Source organism: Oreochromis aureus, linkage group 9, assembly GCF_013358895.1.
Source record: "Oreochromis aureus strain Israel breed Guangdong linkage group 9, ZZ_aureus, whole genome shotgun sequence".
NCBI lineage: Eukaryota > Metazoa > Chordata > Actinopteri > Cichliformes > Cichlidae > Oreochromis > Oreochromis aureus.
Window position 1 is genome coordinate 34,624,281 of NC_052950.1, and position 23,612 is coordinate 34,647,892.

A 23,612-nucleotide genomic window follows, 5' to 3' on the forward strand; every position below is an offset into this window, starting at 1 on the left:
GTGCAGACTGGTAACAGTTTACATATGAGAGGTCCACTGTAACTTTACTATGACCGTCGTGTCCACAGTTTGAGCTTTTTCTCATGTGAATCTGAAAGTTCCGCTCTTGTGTGGCGATGAGTGTATCCGACCTTCCTCGTGGCTCTTTCTGTTTCCCGTACAGGGTGGAGGTGACAGCACCCGGCGGGTCAGGCCTGCTCTGTGCTTTCTATTTTCTGCTCAGTGTGTCTGCAGCTGTTGTTTGTCACTCTGCCTCTCGGGTTCTGGCAGGAGGTCGGTGGGTAAAAGCACGCTGACCTCTCACTTCCACTCAGCCATGGAGCTTCAGCGTGCAGCACTGGCCACGTTGTTCCTGCTCACACTGCTCTCATCAGGTAAGTTATTGGAAAAGTTGAGATGATAACCTGACAAAATGTTTTCAGAGCAAATCTTTTATTTTAAAGGTTGAAAATATCTTTAATCTTAAAGCAGGATGTCAAAAGTTTTGAATAAGTCAAAGTTTTTTCTTATTGTAATATGTAATCTACACCTAAAGCAGTTGGTCTGTTAATTGATTATGTGACCGACTAAAACTTTTGTGTCGGACTTATTTCAAGCTTTTCTTAAATGGAAGTGTTTTTTTGTTTTGGGTATTGAGTCAGCACAGAGTTTTTTTTATCTAAATTAAAACCTCGTTACTGAAAAATCAGCTAGATCATCTCAAATAGAAAAATGTAAACTGCGTATGTATCAGCGATGTGCAGCAGACTGGTGAAAATCAAAGCGCTGCTGTGTGGTGAGCTGTAGGATGGGAAGCCGGTTATCACAGCAGCCGCGTGGTCGATGGATCTGCAGAGCAGCTGTGAAATCCGAGCAGCATGAAGCATTCACACGCTTGATCCGGTCTGTTTTCCTCCGTGAATGTCAGGCTTGTTTACAGTGTATTTGTGTCACTAGGGCTGGCTGTTAATCAAAAACAACTAAAAACAAAGAAGATGTCAACTGGACTTTGTGGGTTTGTGGATTTCTAAATTGAGCAGCACATTCTTTGAGTTTAGAGATGAGTTTATGTTTGACCTTGGAAACAGGAGCTGAAAGTCCATTAGGAAGCAACGCTGAAGCTTTCAAGAGTATCATCTCCTGAGCAGGTGGAGTCACTCTGATGTTCAGCTTGGGATTAATACTGGGATCAGACCCCATACTGTAAACCAAACTGTCACTGGTGATACCGTTTGATTTATTTTGATCTTAAGACTCAGATTTTAATTTCTGAGCACTGGTCAGTCCAAAGAGTTTACTTTACCTTACAATATAAAACACCTTGACGTGACTGCTGTTGAGATTTATCTCTATGTAAGTAAAACTGAATTGAACTGAAAAATTGACTTGAATTAATTAGAAGTATAATATGAAAGTCATGTGTTTTTTTTCATGTGTGTGTTCCTTCCATAGTCAGCAATAAATGACTTTAAGGGGCGTGGCTGAAAGGTGAGGAGAGGAGCTGGGATTAAAATCACTCTGAACAGGGTCAGAAGTGTCAGAGTGAGCAGCGAGTCAAGGAAAACAATGGCCCGTCTAATCATAAATATCCTGAAAAGCATTGGACTGCAACCAGAAATTATTAACAACAGCAAAAAATCAGAAAGCTGTTGTTTTTAATAATAGATTATTATGTGTGTGGAATATGAGAAAACAATGAAAGCTGACATCTTTGTACAAAGATAAAAGATAACTCGAAAAATGGTAGAAAAAAGTAAAGTTGCTTTTTTCTTTTAACTCATGTTTAATTATAAAAACAGATTTACTGTTGCTTTTCTCATACTTCCTTTACAGTAGTGGTTGGTTTCTAGGTTTCCAACTATAGATTTTTTTTTTTGCCCACTGGCTCCTCAGCAGGTTTGGATTGCTCTTCTTAAATACTGAAATGTGTTCTTTGTTGGCCTGCTGGACTTTTGTATAATCTCTTGCAGTTTTAGTAGAAGCCGCTTAGAGAATATGAACAGCTGTAAAATGTGTGTGTTTTAATCTGTGTGTGTTAGAGTGCAATGGCAGGAACGAAGAGGAGCGTGTCATTGAATACGTATTTAAAGAGATGGGATACAACAAGGAGCTGCGTCCCGTCGAGAAGCAGCAGGATGTTGTCGATGTTTACCTCGCCCTCACGCTCTCCAACCTCATCTCTCTGGTTCGCAGCTTCTGTGTAGTTTATCCTGTCATTAAGACTTTAAATGTGTCTGTTAGGATAAAATTTTAAATTAAACAGATTCAGAGGAGAGTTCATTCGATGTTTGTCTTTGTTCTCCTTTGTAGAAAGAAGTAGATGAGACGCTGCTGACGAACGTGTGGCTGGAAATTGTGGGTAACAATTCATTCTTTTACATCTTCATACTCAGTACTTGCAGCTCTTCATTTACTTCTGTGTGTGTGTGTGTGTGTGTGTGTGTGTGTGTGTGTGTGTGTGTGTGTGTGTGTGTGTGTGTGTGTGTGTGTGTGTTATGGCAGACGTGGACTGACTACCGGCTGACGTGGAATTCCACAGAGTTTGGTGGCATTGAGATACTCCGACTGCCGCCCAGCATGGTGTGGCTGCCGGAGATCGTTCTGGAAAACAAGTGAGGTCACACACAAAAACTCATTTTTATGCCAATGAAAATTTAAAAAGTTTAGATGTATTTGTCAGCATCTATGAGATAACCAAAGTAAATGAAAAAAATGTTGTCATGATAATCCCAGTTATTAAGGGAAAAAGGTTTTCCCTGTTTTTGCCCCCCTGAGTGAAAACCACTGCTGGTATTCTGTGGATTTATGAGACCAAAGCTGAACTTTTTGGGAGGTTTGAGTCCCGTTACATCTGCCGTTAAACCAAGCCAACAGCAAAAGCATGGGGCTGGTGATGTAAAGGTTTGGGGCTGCTTTGCTGGTTCTGGACGACTTGCTGTAATTGATGGAACCATTAATTCTGATCTGTTTGACCATTAATTTGCTGTCTTGAACCTCAGGAGCTCGTGTATTATACAACAGTTTTTTTCCCTTAATAATTAAAATCATCATTTAAAAACTGCATTTTTCTATTTACTCAGGTTGTCTTTGTCTGTCATTAAAATTTGTTTAAAGATCTCAAACATTCAAGTGTGGCAAAAACTTTTTCACAGTACTGCAAAACCAAATCAGTGTGAGATCATTAATCCACCAACAATAGGTAATTATGTATAAAATTGGTTGGCGTTTTAAGGCTACACTTTTTGTTGAACTCCTTAAATTATAGCTGAAAGTCTGCACTGATTTAAAACCCACTGTGGTGAAGTAAAGAGGCAAAATAAAATCAATCAATCAATCATTATTCAGTAACTGATTTTCCTAACTGTATGTCCCTCCCTCCTTCCTCCATGCTTCAGTAATGATGCCCAGTTTGAAGTGGCCTACTACAGTAATGTACTGGTGTATAGTAATGGTTTCTGCTACTGGTTGCCACCGGCCATCTTCCGCTCCTCCTGCTCCATCAACGTCAGATATTTCCCCTTCGACTGGCAGAACTGCACGCTCAAGTTCACGTAAGAAAGAATTATTTAAAGCTCTCTGTTGACAGTTATGCATCCAAATTTACACGTAAATCAGAATTTACAGTCTGCTGTGAAGCAAATCTACGAAGTTTTTATGGTGTTTTTCTCCTGAAAACATCTCAGATTAATTTAATCCATGTTTCTCACGGTGCTTTGCAGCTCTCTGACCTACAATGCCAAAGAGATCCGGATGCTCCTGAAAGAAGAATACGCCGGAGAAGTCGCCAACTACACAGTAGAGTGGGTCATTATTGACCCTGCTAGCTGGACAGGTAGCTGCTCTTTTCTGCTCTCCAGTGTTATTTTCACACTTTACTTTTCACTGTCAGAAATGCCCATGCCATACTGTAACTGTCTGACCGATGATGTGATAGACTTCATGAATGTTTCCTTCTGAAGACGTTTCTCTTCCCATCATTCCAGTAAAGCTTCACCTCGATCCTGTCCAAATATATATTTTTAGCTCATCTGGCAAAGTGTCCGTCCATCCATCTGTCCACAAAGAATCACACCTCCTCCCACAGTATTGGTCAGGATTTAACTTGCACATAAAGATCATGTAGCTGGTCTTCCTGTCTTGAGTTTTGCATCTTGTTGTAAACCCTCTGTTGGCAGAAAACGGCGAGTGGGAGATCGTCCACCGGCCGGCCAAGAGAAACATCTACAAGCACATCCCCATGGACAGCAACAAGCACCAGGACATCACCTTCTACCTGGTCATCAAACGCAAACCTCTATTCTACATTGTCAACATCATCATTCCCTGTGTGCTCATCTCCTTCCTGGCCTGCCTCGTCTACTACCTGCCCGCTGACAGTCAGTGCACATTTAAAGAGCAATTTCAACCATTTCTCTCTAACCTGTGGTGTTACTGGGCTGTGCAAATATTCCTCGACATGCACAGAGACACACTCAGTTTTATTTTTTTATAAGACAGAGAAATGTGCCAACTCTGAAAGCTTACAGGAAACTGCAGCAAGGCAGATTAAATGTATTTGTAAACTATAATTAAATCGTTTATATTTTTAAACATTAATCTGGGAAAAAGTCAGAAATCACCTTAATTGGGAATCTTCTGTCGATTCCTCTGGTCTTAGTGTAAACAGAGCCGATGTGCAAACTCTTTGCTCTTAAACTGCTCAGAAATACAGGCTGTCGCTCAGGTGGCAGAGCAGGTCAGCCACTAATCAGAAGGTCGGTGGTTCGATCCCAGGCTGCATCCTGGCTGCATGCCAAATATCCTTGGGCAAGATACTAACCCCATGTTTGCCTACTGGTGGTGGTCAGAGGGCCCGGTGGCGCCAGTGTCCGGCAGCCTCGCCTCTGTCAGTGCGCCCCAGGGCAGCTGTGGCTACAATGTAGCTTGCTATCGCCAGTGTGTGAATGTGTGTGTGAATGGGTGAATGACTGAATGTAGTGTAAAGCGCTTTGGGGTCCTATGGACTAGAAAAGCGCTATACAAATGCAGGCCACTTTGTTAGAGGTTTAAAATGATTCCAGTCTGAACTGGTTTCCTTCACTTGCTGAAACTGTTTGTGCGTTTTGTGTGCAGGTGGTGAGAAGATGACCTTGTCCATCTCTGTGCTGCTCGCTCAGTCTGTCTTCCTGCTGCTGATCTCTCAAAGGCTGCCAGAAACTTCCATGTCTGTTCCGCTTATTGTTAAGTAAGAAATACAAAACATACTCCCAACAACAGCTGGAAACAGCTTTAGATTCAAATTTAAGCTTTTCCAAGTGCTTCTTTAACAGATTTTCAACACAGTATTTCTAAACATGCTAGTTTTCTTCAGTAAACATGAATGATTTCTGTTTGCACGCAGCAACACGATTATTTCCGAGAACAGTCAGAGTTACCAGGGTCAGTGTTATTAGCCTTCTGAAGCCCTTTTTATTGAGCCAGAGCACAAACCACTGCTGTGCAGGGAGGTGCTTAAACTTTGCAATGCTCAAAGTTTGTAGAATAGAGTTAAATAGTTTACATGCAGTATAAAAACTTCAACAAGGCTTTAACATGTCACCTGAGAAAGCGTCAGGCCAAAAACAAATACATTTGTTTAGATTTGAGAAAAAGAATCGTTGACGCTCACAACGCAGGAGATGAATATTCAAAGTTAGTATCACAGCGTGTGTCATGAACTGGAGTGAGAAGTGTCGTCAAGAAATTCAGAGACACGCAGGACAGAACGAGCCTGGCAGAGGTAGGAAGCAAACGAAAAACTACTGAGATATGTGACGTCCAGCAGCCGAGTTGGGAATTGTAGTCTCAAAGGAGAGAGTCATGAGAGGCCTCCACAGGAAAGGACTGCAGGACAGAAGCCTTCAAACGAGACTGAAGTAATAATGACAACTTGGAGAAAGAGTCTGCATCCTGGATGTGCATCATTTGTTCAGTAAAGTGTAGGACAGTTGTCTGCTTTGGAGCCAGTTTGATGCCCGGAGTTACAGTTTTCCTGTTTGGGGTGAAGACTCTCCAAATATGGACTGCTGTTTTTTTTAAATTCCCAGTCTGTAAACACTCGCTGACAAATAACAAGAAAAGAAAAAATAGAAAATAATGTGTATTTAATTTAAAAAAGAAAGAAACAATAGACCAAAGAGGGAAAAAATAAATACAGTCGTACTTAAACCAGTTAAACTGTGTCTCAGGTATTTGATGTTCATCATGGTGCTGGTTACTGTGGTCGTTTTAAACTGTGTGGTCGTCCTCAACCTGCACTTCAGGACGCCGAGCACGCACGTCATGACTGAGTGGACCAAGAGGGTAACGCACGCACGCACGCACACACGCACGCAAACATATTACACATTTTAAGCAGCAGCTTAAAGAATATTTCTGTGCATTTATTTTAAATATCTGTTGCATGTTTTTAAAACTTACTGATTTATGTATTCAGAACTTATTTGCTTTGCAAATAAGTTCTCTCACAATATTTTCCCAGCTTATTTTAATGCATTGCTGCTTATTGATGTGTATTCACTGATTCACTCAGGAGATTTCCAGCAAGCTGACAGTGCTGAGGCAGCACAGCTGAAAATAACATAATAAAGTAAAATGAATTCAAAAGCAAAAATAGGAGAATCAATATAAAGGTACATAACTACAGAATTAAATACTACAAATATCTATTTATGGCTCATTTTAGCATTAATTCAATGACTACATTTTTTAAAGAATATTTATGGCATTAAAATTCATTTGTTTATATTTGGTTTGTCCAATATATGCATCAGCTTTCAGACACACTGCAGTGTAGTACTGTAATGTTACTATACATTAATAGTACCGTATTAAATATAAAACTGAAAGGTTTCTGAGTTTTATTTAAATAAACACGTTTCTGTCCACGTCCAGTTTTTCCTCGAACGGTTGCCTCGGCTCTTGCTCATGTCCCACCCTGCGGAGGCAGAGCCAGCGTGGGAGGGAGCGTTGCCGCGACGATCGAGTTCAGTGGGTTACATCGCCAAAGCGGACGAGTACTACACCGTCAAGTCTCGCAGCGAGCTGATGTTTGAGAAACAATCGGAGAGACACGGCTTCACCACTCGAGTCACCCACGCAGCATGTACGCACCGTCACCTGAGTGTGTTTATAAGATGCTGCGTTATTGAGACAGGAAATCAGAATCAGATGTAGTGATGTGGCCTTCGTCGCCAGGCTTCAGCACATCAGTGTTACATGTAGTTTTGCATCTTTGTGTTGGAGTCTGATGCTGCTGGGGCCAGTTGTTTGGTCGTGTAAGTGATCAGTGGACTCTGCAGTAAAAACCTGCAGAGAGGATGTTTAAATTGAGGTGTGTGTGTGTGTGTGTGTAGTGGTGAAACCCCAGGATGATGGAGGTGTGACGGATCAGCTGTACTCTGAAATGAAGCCAGCTGTGGACGGAGCGAACTACATCATCAAACACATGCGCAACAAGAACGAATACAACGAGGTGAGCGCGAACAACCAGAACGTGACGATGCTCTGCACGAGTCCAGATGCTTTGAATTGTGTAAAAAAAATGTTAGCACGTTTTCATCAAAATTTGAAAAAGTTTAGCATTTTTTTATCAACAAACAAATTTAATATTTGAAAAGTGTTGAGCTCGAAGAGTTTTTCAGTATTTCTCTTAATAATGCATGTTTCAAATCAACAAACAAATTCTAATATTTGTCAAAGTTAATCCAAGAAAATACAAAACAGTTTTGACAATCAGAAAACGTCTTTTAAATGATGGTTTAATTGATAACACAAAAACACACAGTTTTTAAATGATGGTTTCTACCCAAGCTGACCCGGCCCTGTGTGAAAGTCATCGCCCCTTAAGCCTCATAACTGGTTGTGCCACCCTTAGGAGGAAGGTTCATGCATTAGTAACAAATAAAAACAAATGTTACACATCACTGTGGAGGAATTTTGGGTCACTCTTTTTTGCAGAATTGTGTGAATTCAGCCACATTGGAGAGTTTTTCAGCATAAACAGCGTCTCCACTGGATTTCAGTCTGGACTCCAAAGCCAGTCCAAAACTTTCATTCTGTTATTTGAGAAATTCTCAGGTGGGCTCATCGTCCAGCTGTATAACCCAAGTGCTCTTGAGCTTCAGTGTATGAACTGTTGGTCGGACATTCTCCTTCAGGATTTTCTGGTAGAGATCAGAATTCACGGTTCCATCATTTACAGCAAGTCGTCCACATCCTGAAGCAGCAATGCAGCCCCAACCCATCACACTACCTCCATGTTTGACTGAAAAGTTGTATTCGTTTAAAACCTGATGTAACAGGAGTCAAACCCGTTACATCTGGTCTTGGGGATCATCCAGATGTTTTGTTGGTCAGCAGTGGTTTTCGTCTTGGATGTCTCCCATGGATGACATTTTTGCTCAGTCACTTTCTTATTGTTGAATCGTGAACTCTGAGTTATGCCTGCAGTTCTTTAGATGTTCTTTTGTGACATCCTAGATGAGTCGTTGATGTGCTCTTGGAGTAATTTCGGTAGTCTGGCCACTGCTGGGAAAATTCACGTCTCTTCCGAATCTTCCACTGTGGCTCACTGGAGTCCCCAAACCAGCAGATTTTTCACTGCTGTGTTGACTTCATTCTTCTTGGCTCTGGGGCCAGACTGTAACAACATCTGATGAGAGGACTAGAAGCTGTTTCAGCGGCTCATTAGTTCCTTTGGTTATGGCTTTATTGTTTTTATTGAATAAAAAATGAGGTGAAACATAAAACTCTGCCCTCGCTGGTGTCGTCACAGGAGAAAGATAACTGGAGCGGCATCGCTCGCACCGTGGACCGTCTCTGCCTCTTCCTGATCACTCCTGTGATGATCCTTGGCACCATCATCATCTTCCTGATGGGAGCCTGCAACAGTCCTCCACGTCTGCCCTTTGAAGGAGACCCGCATGACTACATGGAGAACCATGCACGTCTGCTGTAAACATGAACAAAAACACCCAACACAGCAGAGAGCGCTGTTACTGTGTTCATATCCTGAGGTTTGTTACTCTGTTTGACAAAATACTGTAGCTGTGTGTGCTTTCTTGTTTTGAATGAATAACTATTTGATTTAATCCAGTGTTTGTGGTTTGAATAAAGATTTATAATCAGAAATCTTTGACATGATTTGTTCTGTTCACAATGATTGAACCAGCAGTTTTTTAAGCACAGCCAGGCTGAGAATATTCACTTTCACTCTTTAACCTTTTTTTCTTTGCATAAACCAAAGAGTGTTTTTTTTTTTTTAAACACTCCAGGGTTCAGTGTGTAAAACGTCACCACTAGATGTCATTAGATTACATATTGCAGTCAGTTAAATTCTATGTTTTTAACTCTCCCAATTCGAATGCATGTCCAGCTGCAGCAGGACAAACAAGTCTAGGTTGTGACTCATCTGTCAGTCAGCTGTTTATCTCAGCTGGTGTCCATCGATTCGCTCTGGAGAAAGCTTTCCAGTGACACAGATATCGAGGTGAGCTGGTGAGGATATCCTGCACCTTTCTGTCAGTAAGTGCTGCTGTTAGTCAGCATTAGTACAACAGTCTGTAAAGTGGATGTAACTTTGTTGGATTCTGAGACTTGGATAATAAACTCTCATATCATGTGAGATACTTTACCTTTAAAAAAACTGTTTAAGTGTGATTTTTAGGACACTTCAGTCCTACATTACCTGGCATAATGTTAGTAACCAGCTCTGCTCAGGAAACGGTTAAACAAGAGCTGGCAGGTCGGTCCATAAAATGTTCAAGTAAAAACGTTGCATTCTCTTGTATTTTGATTAGAGTGAAGATTTAAGATCGAGTGGATCCCATGGGGTTTCCTGAGTTTTAAGCACTCTTGACTTTAGGATTGAGGGTTAATCACTGAGATCAGTGAAGACAGATACACTGACTCTCTGGAACATGGTGCAAACTGTCACATGCACTGCTGTCTGAAAACACAGGGCTGCATTACATCCTGCATCACCTCGATCAAGCCAGGACGTAGGACAGCATCATAATCTCAGACATCCACCACCAGAAGCTCACCCAGCTTACTGTGCCTTCCTCCACCTGTCAGTAGATCACTATCTTCCTGACGAAGCGCATCACATCCCACACATGGACCATTAACACCGGCCTCCCACAGGGGTGCACTCTCTCCCTGCTCTTCTCCCTCTACACTAATGTTACAGCACCTCAGCAGAATCATCTGTGAAACCATCAAGGTTCTGATCTAGGATGATGACGAGGCTGCCTGCAGACAGGAGGTGGACCAGCTGGTGCTGTAAGAACCACCTGGAGCTGAACCCGCTGTGGACTTGGAGAACCTGCCCCCCTCCATATTTTTTAAAGCAAAACTTTAATTTTTTCCACCACACACTTCAATTTTTACCAGCTATACCACAAACTTTTTTGATGTATGTGGAAAACTTGCTGGAACTAAAACACAAGAAGAGATGATGTCTCTGGACTGGACTGTGTCAGACCTGTAAAGCCTGAACCTGGAAATAATTGGCAGAAAATTCAAAGGTTTTGAAAGTGGAGTGTTTATTAAACCACCAGACAGATATTAAAGGCACTTTTCTGCAATTTATGGCAGTGATGATGTAATGTGATGTATCAAATATGATACACTAAGTATTACAGGGTTGAAAAAATAAAGTCTCAGTTCTTCACTTACATATACATTATGGCAGAAATCTTATTGCCTTGCGACCACTGTTTTATAATTAAGACATTTTCAGAAATTCACATTTTGATTCAAAAACTTTAACAAAATTTCAAATGAAAAACAAATCAATTGTGCAAATATCAGCAAATTACAAAAATATATTATATCAATCCAAAAGACGCTTTTGAAATTTTTTAAATGGGAAACATTTCAGTGTTAAACATTATGCCAGAAAAACGTCAGCCCCTCGTGATAGCGTGACGTCCCCCGCTCTATAGAGGTCTGCATCAGCAGTTTAGATGCTGAACCCGATCTGTGTTTAGCTTTTCTCTCACATGTTGTGATAATAATACTGTCAGACTATTGGCCAAAAATGTTTTCTGGCCAAAAATGTTTTCTAGACAAAACAACATAAAAAACGAATTGCTAAAAACAAATAATTAACATTATTTTAGCTGTTAGCTTACACACACAAACTAACAGCTGTGGTTGTTTTGAAACCTTTGTCTAAACTGACAGTGATTCTCATTGGTCACATTTTCACTGGGATGTTTTCACTTCAAGTAAGAATAAAACTAGAGACCATTCTTGAAAGAAAAGGAATAAATTGAAGCACATTCAGCACATCCTTTAAACACAACAGATTGTTAAAGACAAGACTGCTGATTTACAGACGGTGTTTTCAAGAGTTCTCAGTGATGGTCCTTCATCAAACATCTTTGAACAGACAAAGGTGCTTATGGTCCATTTCCCCACCTCTAATAATACTGATACAGCATGTTTAGTCTATCGCTTGTAGACTAAACAAGTACAAGCGAATCAAGTTGAACTAGTTCTTGTAATTAAGACCTTATCCACCAGGGGTCAGCATTTTTCAAATCACAGCAGCGTCTGATCTGAGCTGACTGCATACAGAGACTGTTGGTGAAAACAGCCTAATGGTTAACTCTACTTCACTATGTTTTTACTTTGTTCTTCATCAGTTAGTAAAATAAGATTTCTCTTTGTTTTGACTCTGAACAAAACAGAGTCCATCCTGGTTTGTGAAAGACGATACAAAGGCCACCCCAAGTGGTGCGTTAGCAGCAGCCAGGGTAGCTGTATATTGTAATACACAGAAAAAGAAGGCTCATGTGATTATTGCTGTTCTATCCAACTGTCCTGCAGATGATTGATGAATCTTTTCTTAACTGTCTGATTAGTAAATTTAGTACAATTAATGAATCAATGTAATATTACATTACAGTGTCCCACATAAGAGTAATGTGATTATAGTAATGTGTTACTAGCTGATATGGAATTAGATTAATTAAAATCAGAAAACAAAGGTTAACTATGTATTAGAGACATTGGCAATGATGAGGTAAACTCAGCTGATGCTATGAACAAAGGTTATAGAGTGAGGCTCGGCTTCAAAAATGTGCCCGAATGGATGATTTCAAAAACGTCTTCAGCGTCCATAATTTCAATCCTTCAGATTACACAGTCGCCTGCAAAATAAAAAGTCAGTAAGACACCGATTCAATCATTATTGTTTCGTCCTCACAATAAGAAGGTTATAACTTTTTTCCAGTGAGTCAGAAAGTCATTCATGTCTAATCTACAGCAGCTTCACTGATGTTTTTGATGCTTTCTTTTCACCCTAATGTAAAAACCCTGATAGTTTCATTTCTCTGAGATCTTTTCTCTCTTTTACTTGAACAAAAGTACCAGCTGTTCAATATTTATCAGCTCAAAGTCTGACATGAACAGATTAGTTTCCCTCATGATGGCAGAATGATGCAGACAGACCAGCACAAACAAACGCCATCAATTCAATTCAATTCAGTTTTATTTATATAGCGCCAAATCACAACAAAAGTCGCCTCAAGGCGCTTTATATTGTACAGTAGATCGCACTGTTAATAATAAATACAGAGAAAACCCAACAATCACATGACCCCCTATAAGCAAGCACTTTGGCGACAGTGGGAAGGAAAAACTCCCTTTTAACAGGAAGAAACCTCCAGCAGAACCGGGCTCAGGGAGGGGCGGCCATCTGCTGCGACCAGTTGGGGTGAAGAAGGAAAACAGGATAAAGACATGCTGTGGAAGAGAGACAGAGATTAATAACAGATATGATTCGATGCAGAGAGGTCTATTAACACATAGTGAGTGAGAAAGGTGACTGGAAAGGAAAAACTCAATGCATCATGGGAATCCCCGGCAGCCTACGTCTTTTGCAGCATAACTAAGGGAGGATTCAGGGTCACCTGGTCCAGCCCTAACTATATGCTTTCAAAAGGAAAGTTTTAAGCCCTCCTTGAAAGTAGAGATATTGTCTGTCTCCTAATCCAAACTGGAAGCTGGTTCCACAGAAGAGGGCCTGAAAACTGAACTCTCTCCTCCCATTCTACTTTTAAATACTCTAGGAACAACAAGTGGTCTGCAGTGTGAGAGCGAAGTGCTCTAATAGGGTGATATGGTACTACAAGGTCATTAAGATAAAAGATGGATGGCCTGATTATTTAAGACCTTGTATGTGAGGAGCAGGATTTTGAATTCAATTCTGGATTTAACAGGAAGCCAATGAAGGGAAGCCAAAACAGGAGAAATATGTCTCTCTTCCTAGTCCCTGTCAGGACTCTTGCTGCAGCATTTTGGATTAGCTGAAGACTTTTCAGTGAGTTTTAGGACATCCTGATAACAATGAATTACAGTAGTCCAGCCTGGAAGTAATAAATGCATGAACTAGTTTTTCAGCATCACTCTGAGACAGGATATTTCTAATTTTAGAGATGTTGCGCCTGCTGGAAGAAAGCAGTCTTACATATTTGTTTAATATGTGCATTGAAGGACATGTCCTGGTCAAAAAATGACTCAAGGTTCCTCACAGTGTTACTGGAGGCCAAGGTAATGCCATCCAGAGTAAGAATCTGGTTAGATACCATATTTCTAAGATTTTCAGGGCCGAGTACAATAACCTCAGTTTTTCGATCTGAATTAAGAAGCAGAAAGTTAGCGGCCATCCAGGTCTTTATGTCTTTAAGACATTCCTGCAGTTTAACTAATTGGTGTGTGTTACCTGGCTTCATGGATAGATAGAGCTGGGTGTCATTGCAGATGCATAGCAGTGAAAATTTATGCTATGTCTTCTAATGATGCTGCCTAAGGGAAGCATGTATAATGTAAACAGAATTGGTCCTAGCACTGAACCCTGTGGAACACCATAATTGACCTTAGTGTGTGAAGAGGACTCTCCATTTACATGAACAAATTGGAGTCTATTAGATAGATATGATATAAACCACTGCATCCGCAGTACCTGTAATACCTACAGCATGTTCTAATCGCCTAATAGGATATTATGGTCAATAGTATCAAACGCAGCACTAAGGTCTAGCAGGACAAGCACAGAGATGAGTCCACTGTCAGAGGCCATAAGAAGATCATTTGATCACACACTATGGTGTTTACAGTGATTCAACCCTGGACTATAAACAACGCTGTGCAAAGTCAAACAAAGTAAATAAAGTGTAGCACAGACCTCCTGATGTAGATTAGGGCAGCGATCAACAGGCCGATCAATACCAGTCCACACATAACAGCTGTAGTAATGACTGCAGTGTTAGAGCGAGCCCTGTGGAAAAACTGTGTAATGAAAGTACAGTTACTAATCATATTGTTGGTGATTATCAAAGACTGTGGATGATCTTTATAAGTACAAACACAGCTGATTTAATACTTCATATTTGCTAGTTTGCTGCAAAACAAATATTACTGTAATCCTGATTCAAGCTTGTTTTTTCTGCTGAATTATTCAAAAATGAAGTGTATGATGAGTAAAAGTCATTCAGTAATAATCGAGGTCACAGCTGCAGAAACACTGATAGTAGGGCTGCATGATTTTGCATAAAAATGAGAATCACGATTTTTTCATTAGAATTGAGATCTTTTTCTCTCACGATTTTCTTTTCCAATATAAATATTTATTGCACTTATTAACTGCACATCAACAGATTAGTTTACAGTTGAAACTGAACATAAAACAATAAATAAACATAAAACAATAAATGCCTCACATTTGGTGGTTGCCGCAAAATGTTGTACTGCTGGAAATTCCGAGCAGGTAGTGCAACAATAGAAAAATAGTTGAGGGACGGCACTGTGTAGTGTTTGTCTAGGTGTTGATCATTTTCCTCAATCCCTTGTTTAGCACAGTGTTGATATATCTTTAGCCAGGTGATAAGCGATAGCCTCCGTAATTTCTTTGTGCCTGAAAGTTCGAGTTACTAATATAGGGTTGCGTGTATAAGGTTCCCGTTATTGATGTTTGGGTGGTTGACCACAGCTGATTTTCTCCTCTCACTTTCTCGTCATCCCTGACGTGTTCTCCGTTGTTTCTTTCCTGCCAATTTGAGCATCACGGCACAGCTTCTGTATCACGTGTATATGACTAAGTCTCAGCCCTTGTCATTTGTTGAGCAGGAAGAGTGAGCGCTTGTTTTCATGCAACTGACAGATTCCTTCCTCAAAATCTTTGCTCGTTAACTGAACCATGAAGAGAGAAACCTGTTTTTTTTTTTTTTTTTCAATTATTCTCATTTGTGAGATCGACATATTTATGAATCGAGATCGCGATTTTCTAACGATTAATCGTGCAGCCCTAACTGATAGGTTCACTTTTGATACAGTTACACTGAATCTTTACTTTTACATTATTGGTCTGTGTAGTTATGTTTCAACAGCAAACATTTCTGAGTAGAATAAATCTTTGTCTGGCTGAATGTCCCCACTTTACAAATGCAATAATAAAAGCTCTGGCAGGTGCACAGCTACACATTTAGTCAGGACTCTACAGGTAAGAAGTTATTTGTTATGAGAAGTTGAGATTTTGGGTCATGTTGTTTCACTTTTTAAACCAATGCAAAGAAAATGTCCAAAATACACATTTAGTAGTTTATTTTATGCTTTTGTCCACTTATGCAAATTTATTCACATTTTGCAATTAACAACATAATTGATTAATTATATCAATGATTAATGAATTTCTTTAGAAATCTGGCTTTATCTGGTCATCAGCCGGGCAAGTTTCTCCGTGCAGTGTTTTATATCAGCTCGATCTCACCTTCAGTTATTCTCAGGTGCATGTGGGTGGTGTGCGTCTCCTCAGCATTACTGAGCTTACAGGTGTACATCCCCTCCTGCTTTGTGGATAAGTCCTTTAGCATGAGGCTGCCTGACTTGGACACATTCTCCACCTTCTGCCTCCACCCATCTGACACCGAGTAGGTGACGTCGGTCCAGGACTGGCTCAGGATGGTGTGAGTGTGGTTGAATCTCCAGAGGAGGGTGAAGTTGGTGAGTGAAGTGTTTGAGGGGGTGCAGGGGATTGTCACACCAGTGCTGGGACCACTGATATCAGCTGAAGGCATACAATGTAAATGATTAACAACAATATTAAAAACTACAGTCTTGGGAAATTACTAAGAGGTCCATGCAGCCCCAAGCAACACCGAGCCGAGGCAAGCACTCCCACACAGAGCGTCATGTATCCATGGTAACCACATAGTGAACCTTCACCAGCCAAAAGACCAGCAAAGAGCGTTGTCCAGTACTCATCAGTGACGTGATATTTGTTTGAGTTTTCGGGTTCTGTTGCCACAGCATCTTACTGGACGCGGCAATGCAGAGAAGAAAGAATGCAATTGGACGAGAAGCGAAACTTAAACTCACCGGCAAAAGTTAAGGATACAAAGTTTGTGTTTGGTGATTTTAATTCTGCAACAAAAAGCAGGAAAAATGGTAAAGAAGAGGAGTCCTGACTCTGAGGGACTCTCAGACAGCCATCAATTTGGGATATCAACAGGAACTCGTGATGTCGTCTAGGAATGTCATCACACACCCACTGTTGTGCTTCACTTCTAGAACAAAACATCCAAGTCAATATCCTCAGATATTTGTAACAGGGTATCAGACTGATCCATGCTGCACCATTCCTCTGAAGACCGTATCGTAGCATGGACCTTCCCAGGATGGCTAAGAAATGTGAACCCTCTGGTTCCTCTGTGGATCCAGAGCACCAATCTGGAGGAGCTGTCCCCAAACCCCACTGATGTCACCCAGGAGAAGCCTACAAGACCCAAAGCCTAAAAGAACTTGGGTTGAATCTCATCCACCCTGTGCACCAACCACCAAACAGCTTTATAAATACCTCACTAACCTCTGCCTCCTGGTACTCCAGACTCTGCTTCCTCTATGAAGCAAATCTTCCTCGCACCGCCCATGTTCTCACTGAGCTCATATGTACCCCTGCAGCTGAGCCCCAAACCGCACCCTCCACATACTGATATATGTATGTTATTACTGATATTTAAAGAAATTCACGTATTTTCTTACAGTGTTTTGATGAGAGAGAGCTCAACTGTTTTTTCTTATTTTCTGCATAAACCACATCCAAAGTCCGTCTTTAACTTTTCTTCTTTTTGATAATTCTGGTGCGCCTTGTTCATCTTGACACACTTTAAAAGCTCCACAGTCTTTGTGTGGATGCTGCATTTTATCTGAAAGTGCAAGGTGATGAAGATACATCACGGATAGAGATTTCCTTGCATTGTTTCATCAGGATAGATAAACAGGTTTTGTGTTTTTTGTTTGTTTGTTTTAATTTTACAGAAAACATATTTAATGCAGTTTTCCTTCATATTTTTTCCTAGTTATCTACGTTCCATCTGCAGCTCTCCTAGTTTGGTTGAAATACTCACATAGTCTCTGCAGAATGGCTCTCCTCCTGTTCCTGTGAGTGCTGATGGTGCAGATAAAGAGCAGGTCATAAACACCGGCTGAAAGCATCAGAGAGCTGCTGATGTTGTAAAGCAGCTGCTCAGTCCGCTCAACTGTGGTGGTGTTAGTGAAGGTGATGTTGGATGGAGGGCTGGTGGACCAGGAGAGCTGAGGTTCAGGGTAGATCCCCTCTGACCTGCAGCTGATCCTGTTTTCAACCTGATCAATTTTGACCTTATTAACTGGAGCTGCAACAAAAGAAAATCACGGATCACAAACTCATCATTAATCTGATGAAAAAGATGAACACAAAATCTTTAAAATCCATTTATCTGACAGTGCACGGAGAACTGAGCTGATGTTTACTGCAAGTTTCTCCTACCGTCCACTTTTAGGTTGACAAATGACTCCTGGTTTCCCTTGATGGTGCTGGTGCGGCACTTATATCTGCCCTCATCCTGAACCTTCACCCCTGTCAGCTGGACTGAGGCGTTTCCACTGGAGATCTGGTCCTTGAACAGTGAAGTCCTGTTTCTGTAGTACTGGTCCTGGTGTTCAAGCTGGTCTCTGCTGTAGAAGAATGAGTGGACACGAAGGTCTCTTGGTGTCTTAAACCAGTGGATGAGGATTTCACTCCCAATCTTGAAACTGCACGGTAAGACGCATCTCTCCATGAAAACACAGGACACCTCAGTATCTGAAACATCAGAACAGACAAACTCTTTATTCCTCTCTGAGACACATATGCCACTGTTAAGAGCCTCCAGAAGTGAAGTCAGAGTAGAAATCTTTTCTATTGTAAAGCTGGAGAAGAATGAACACCATGTTCATCCACCATGTGCCATTTTTCAGTATGACAGTGGATCCAAACCCACTGATAAAAAACACACTCAGCTGTAGTTTGGCCTCACCAGAGCCTGAACCTCAACGTTATTAAAGCAGAAAACTTGACAGAAAACAGAACAAAAGGCAGCCAACATCCAAACAAGAGCTTTAAATCTCCTTCAAGAATCCTGGTGAAATATTCCTGAAGACTACTTTAAAATATTAGAAATATGCTTGCCTAAGAGTTCAGGCTGTGTTGAAGAATAATCTGTCATGGTTCTGGGTCATTTTGACACAGCATTTTTGGTTTCTTCTATTTTGGTATTTATCTGTATTATGGTTTATGTTCTGATTCTTTAGTTATCTTGTTTTGAATATTATAATTCTATGTTTCAGCTTATTCTGGTTTAGGGTTTCATTCTTAGGTTTTGTGTCTTGTGCCATCGTGTTTAGTGTAGGTTTAGTTCGGTGTCTACTCTGCGTCTTTGTGAATTGTTTCTTGTTTGCTGTTTTATTGTGAAGGTCCGTGTCTCATGTGAGTGTATTCTGTTTTGCTTCCTTGTCTCATCTTCCCCAATCACTCTCATCAGGTACAGCTGTGTTCCCTAACTGTGTATAATCTCCCTGTGTTCTTCTGTGTGTATTTAAATCGTGTCTATTTGTGTGCTGATCGCTGGTCCGTCCTTGTATCTACTGTGTGTTCTCCCTGCCGTCCTTCCTTCATGTTCAGGTTGTCTGTATAGTGTAACCCAGTATAGATTATCTTTAGTTCCATTTTGTCATTCTCTCCTTGTGTTTTATTTTGCAATAAACCTTCTTCGTATCTCAGTTAGTGCCAGCATTTGGGTCCCCATTTATTTCCTCCTCACAGCTCAGCCCCTTAGCCGTTACATAAACGTGGTCAAACCAAATATTGACTTTCAAGCATGTTACAGTTGTGTAAATGCCATTTTTGCCTTATATGCTGTATTTCCATGAATGTTGGCAAATTCCTCAATTTTTCTAGTGAATTATAAGAACATGAGTGGTGGCTCAAAACTTTTGCACAGCCCTGTATATGTAACAGCTGCAGCATTTCTTCCTGCAAAGTTGACATGTTGTAACTTCGTACTGTTACTAGAGGAGAGCTTAAAAATTGGGTTGGACATCCATTATTTCTGTCTTAATGGACAACTCCCACTAGGGTTTAAATAGTGGGAGATTTACCTGAGGCACTGACCAGAGGGCAGCAGTCAAACAGGTGGTGGACGGGGTGTGAGAGGTCACCTGAGATGGTCCAGCTTTTTCTGAGAGAGGAGGATCTGGCCATGGCCTCCAGGGGTCGCAGAGGGCAGCCAGTGATTTTTGGGCAGTGTTAATTACCCTCTGAGCAGCCTGTTCTCAGTCGTGGCCCCTGCACATCTAGCTCCATACACCCAGGCAGGAGGAGAGCACGCTCTCCACTGAGGAGCGGTAGAAGACCAGCAGCAGCTTCTGGTCCAGGTTGTGCTTCCCCATCACACAGAAGAAGTGCAGCTTCTACTGGGCCTTCTTAACCACGATGTTGGTGTTGGGGTTCCAGGTGAGATTAGTGGAGATGTGGGTGCCCAAAAACCTGAAGGTGGAGACAGATTCCGCCCATTGTCCATTTATAACGAGAGGGGAGTGGACCTGTCTGTTTTTCCTGAAGTCCATTATGAGTCATTTGATTTTAAGGATGTTCAGCTCAAGGTTATTTGGAAAAGGTTCTCTACCTCTACCATGTACGCTGTCTTATTTCCATCAGAGATGAGGCCAACCACGGCGGCGGCATCGACATGCTGGATTATGATGTTAATTGTGTGGGTTGGTGTGCAGTCATAGATGCACAGGTCGTAAATTAGGGGCCTGAGAATGCATGATCTGCCTTTTCCAACTTGATGAAGAAACACAGAAAGCATTAAAAGGCAAAGTTGATAACTGACTGAGATTAAATTAATATTTTGGATCCATGATCAGAAACCTCCCCAGATCCTAACTGGATCGGGAATCTATGGTCAATCCTTAAAATGCAGGAGGTCAAGAAAAAAGCCTGACTTCTTGAAAATGGCTGTAAGTTCACTGCTATAAAACGACAGCCAATAAAGCAACTATGGGATGTGGTGGAACGGCAGATTCACATCACGGATCTGACAAATCTCCAGCAGCTGTGTGAAGTCAACATGGACCAGAATCTCAGAGGTGGGTTTCCTGAAAATAGCTGAGTCTTTGTAATGAAGGATGAAGGCAGCTCTGAAGGCAAGAGGACGTAACAAAATGTACCTGCTGGTGATGAGTGTGTGCAGGCTATTACATTCGTGTTCATGTTGGACAGTCGGCTGTGATTTATCGGACTTCTCTTGTTTGAAATTTGCTCTTACTTTTGGTTCAGTTCACTGAGTGAAACAGATTTTGAGTGATGGGATTCTTAGTTTCGATCTTTGTAATCAAACTTTTTGACTGTCGGACACAGACGTTATTAACATTGTGTCTAACCCTGAGTGTGAGCTTATTATTACAGCCTGTACTCTTTTAAGATGATTATTGTAGATCTTCAGCTATGTTGTGTTTCGATATGCTGTATTTTTACAACCTAAATGAAAGAATTTAGACTTGTGTTTAGAATTTAATATTTTGTAAGTAAAACAGGGCGGACTGATTGGAAAGTAAACTGAAATGTTTAAACTACTTAGAATAAGGTTTTCAGAAGAGGAAGGGAAAAAGGAAGTAACATTGATATTTGATCTTCGCAAATATTCAGACCAACTAAAGACATAAGGACTTCAGTGTTCGGAGATTTCAGTTACTGGTTATATGTACATGATTAACAGGCACAGTGATGCATGTCTCCTCTGCTCTAAGCCCCAATAACCAAACTACAGTTTCCTCTAATAATCAAAGTTAACTATGGAGCCCATTCACTGATGTACCGTCCAGACCTGTGTAACTGGCTTTGGCTACGAATAAAAGCCGAGATGTGCTTTTGCTGCTGTCCCATTGTAGTCGCTCAGGAAGAGGACGTCTCCCACCCAGCACGACCGTTAACTTCTCCACTTTACAAGCATTTCCAGTCCCACTGATAAATACGACGCATTTCCCAAATCCTGACTGCGACATCATGTCTACGTTTAGATTTTTGTTCAGCCTGCTGAGATTTTCAGGGCTTTCCCTCCGTCGCAGGAAATCCCGTGTAGTCGGACTGAGTTTGTTTCCAGTCTGATTTTTAATTTTTTTTAATTATAACGTTTATGGATCTTTTGAAGAACACAGACGTCATCAACATTTGTTGGATAGGCCTGAGTGTGAGCTTATTATTACAGCCTGTACTCTGTTAAGATGGTTATTGTAAGTCTTTATTTTCGTTACCTCTAAGCAAAAGTTCGTTGGTTCAGTTCCAGCCAGGGATAATAAATAAATAAATAAATAAATAAACAAACCCCGCATTGTCACGAGGGAGCAGTAAATGCCTTCACAAAACGTCGAAAGAAGTCTAAAGAAGTCCAGCCGCAGAGCCAAAGCGTAAAAACTGAATACAGTGAAAAGTTTCGACCAAGTTCCCTAAAATGTTTTTTACAAACGCTCTGATCAACTGACAGCAAACATCTCACTCACCTCCATCTACAATCGTCAGAAAGATCCAGGTCAACAAATACAAGCTCCGTTGGTCCACCATTACTGTTACATTCTCCGCTGTGTCCCGCCTCCTCTGCACCGCAGGGACCTACTGTCCACAGTTTGAATAAATGCTTTTACATGGAGTGGATAAAGTCAAACACAAAGCTCTCTGTAGTCAAAGTTTTTTTCATTAACGTTTTCATTAAAATCATAAAAGTTATGGTGCAGTGAGTTTTTTTATGTTTCTTTTTAAATTCAGAACCATAATTCCTACTGCAAAGGTTAAAAGGGGCCTGTTTACACGTGAAAGTGAAGTTACTGGCATGAAATACACTTCACAACTGTAACAGTTTTTTCAGCCTGTGTTACAGGTCAAAATGAATAATATGCGATATTCAACTCAAAAACAAACTTATTAAATCTGCGGGGTTTTTTGTAACTTGTCGTGTATATATTTATTTTCTATTGAACACCAATTTGCATATTTTGTCACCAAAAACTCTCCCAAACAAACCTGAAAATGTTGCAGGATCATCGGATTAAACATGTAACTGGTTTTCAAAGCTGTGGACAAATCTGCAACGGAAACAAGAAAAATGATTTAATGTGATGGGTCCAGCAACACTGACGCACCGACGCATGCTCACATAGCAAATCCTGTATCGTCACGTGATCGACACAGCTGCTGTATCGCTCATTGCCAACGCGCCAAACTGTGTTTAAAGGTACCGCATCCGCATCCGCCAACGGAATGAGTCGCCACCAAAAAAACACAAAATTACTCTCGCAAAGATTAAAAACAACAACAACATATCTCTCTACAACAAATAAAAATACACATCTCTCCATAAGAAAATGGAGCCCAAAAGAAAGAGAAATGTTTCTGCTGTGTGGGATCATTTTGATCTTTTAACAGCAAATAAGGTAACTGTTTGTCTGTCTTTGTGTCAGTGTAATCTATCAGAATAGGAAAAACAGCAATGTGACTTGCAGTGTAAATTATTTATTTCATTTTATGCAGGTTAAATGTCGCATCTGCTCTGCGTTTCTTACACAAACAAAAGCACCTCCTCAGTGTTTAGGCATTACAGAGCCAAACATGAAAATGAGACAAACACACCGAGAATGAACACAGGTCGGCCTGTATTGACACTGAACAGCTTTATCATCATTTTTTAAAATTAATATGTGTTTTATTATTTTGAAATCAAGCATCTAGGAAGACTGTTCTGGACCAGGCAGTCCTGAATTTTATTATAAAGGACTGCCAACCCCTTAGTATTGTGGAGAGTGTCGGAGAGAAACATTCCAAGATCAGAGGATGCTTTAACGTACTGGGGGAATAGGAAGACATCTTATCTGAACCTTTTCCACCTGGCTTTACAGTTTTTGTGTACCCCAGGTTCATCTGTGCCTGTGAGTTTTCCAAAGCTGGGGAAATGGTGTCAAAAAACCCGCAATAGACTGAATGCAAAAACATTGGATAAACTTATTTTTCTGAATAGAAATTTATAATAAACTCTGAGTCAATTACATTTAAATGGGTAATATTACATTCACAATACTTTCATTTTAATTTTCACTTAATGTCTTTCACAATATATTTGTAAAGTATAAAATAAAGATGTCTAAAATATTTGCAATGTAAAAGATATAAAATGATTCCATGGAAAGTACAATACCTTACAGTGTACAAGTACGACTAGGTCATTGAATCGGTGTCTGTTGGGAGTCTCAAGTAAGTT

At 40.7% G+C, this 23,612-nt stretch overlaps 1 protein-coding gene across 3 annotated transcripts; it reads left to right on the forward strand.

The window, feature by feature from the left end:
• The first annotated feature begins 118 nt into the window (after positions 1–118).
• chrnd (cholinergic receptor, nicotinic, delta (muscle)) lies at positions 119–10,399 on the forward strand. 3 transcript variants are annotated; one of them, XR_005614202.1, is made up of 13 exons: positions 119–374; positions 2,019–2,164; positions 2,290–2,334; positions 2,482–2,591; positions 3,375–3,530; positions 3,699–3,811; positions 4,155–4,355; positions 5,092–5,203; positions 6,186–6,300; positions 6,892–7,102; positions 7,353–7,471; positions 8,774–9,014; positions 9,472–10,399. XR_005614202.1 is itself a non-coding variant. In XM_031726666.2 (12 exons), exons 1-12 carry the CDS (start codon positions 317–319, stop codon positions 8,954–8,956), a joined length of 1,569 nt encoding a protein of 522 aa, XP_031582526.2. In that variant the 5' UTR covers positions 119–316; the 3' UTR covers positions 8,957–9,403. The 3 variants fall into 3 exon arrangements, 1 of the variants encoding a protein (XP_031582526.2); XR_005614201.1 differs by lacking the exon at positions 9,472–10,399 and adding an exon at positions 9,374–9,398; XM_031726666.2 differs by lacking the exon at positions 9,472–10,399 and having other exon boundaries at positions 8,774–9,403.
• The last annotated feature ends 13,213 nt before the right edge of the window (positions 10,400–23,612 follow it).

What these genes read in the sequence shown, in the direction of transcription:
- chrnd (XM_031726666.2), top strand. Translation starts at nt 317, where the DNA reads ATGGAGCTTCAGCGTGCAGCACTGGCCACGTTGTTCCTGCTCACACTG. An exon ending in TGACCCTGCTAGCTGGACAG is followed by an intron (nt 3,812 to 4,154) that starts GTAGCTGCTCTT and finishes CTCTGTTGGCAG; the next exon opens with AAAACGGCGAGTGGGAGATC. An exon ending in TCGAGTCACCCACGCAGCAT is followed by an intron (nt 7,103 to 7,352) that starts GTACGCACCGTC and finishes GTGTGTGTGTAG; the next exon opens with TGGTGAAACCCCAGGATGAT.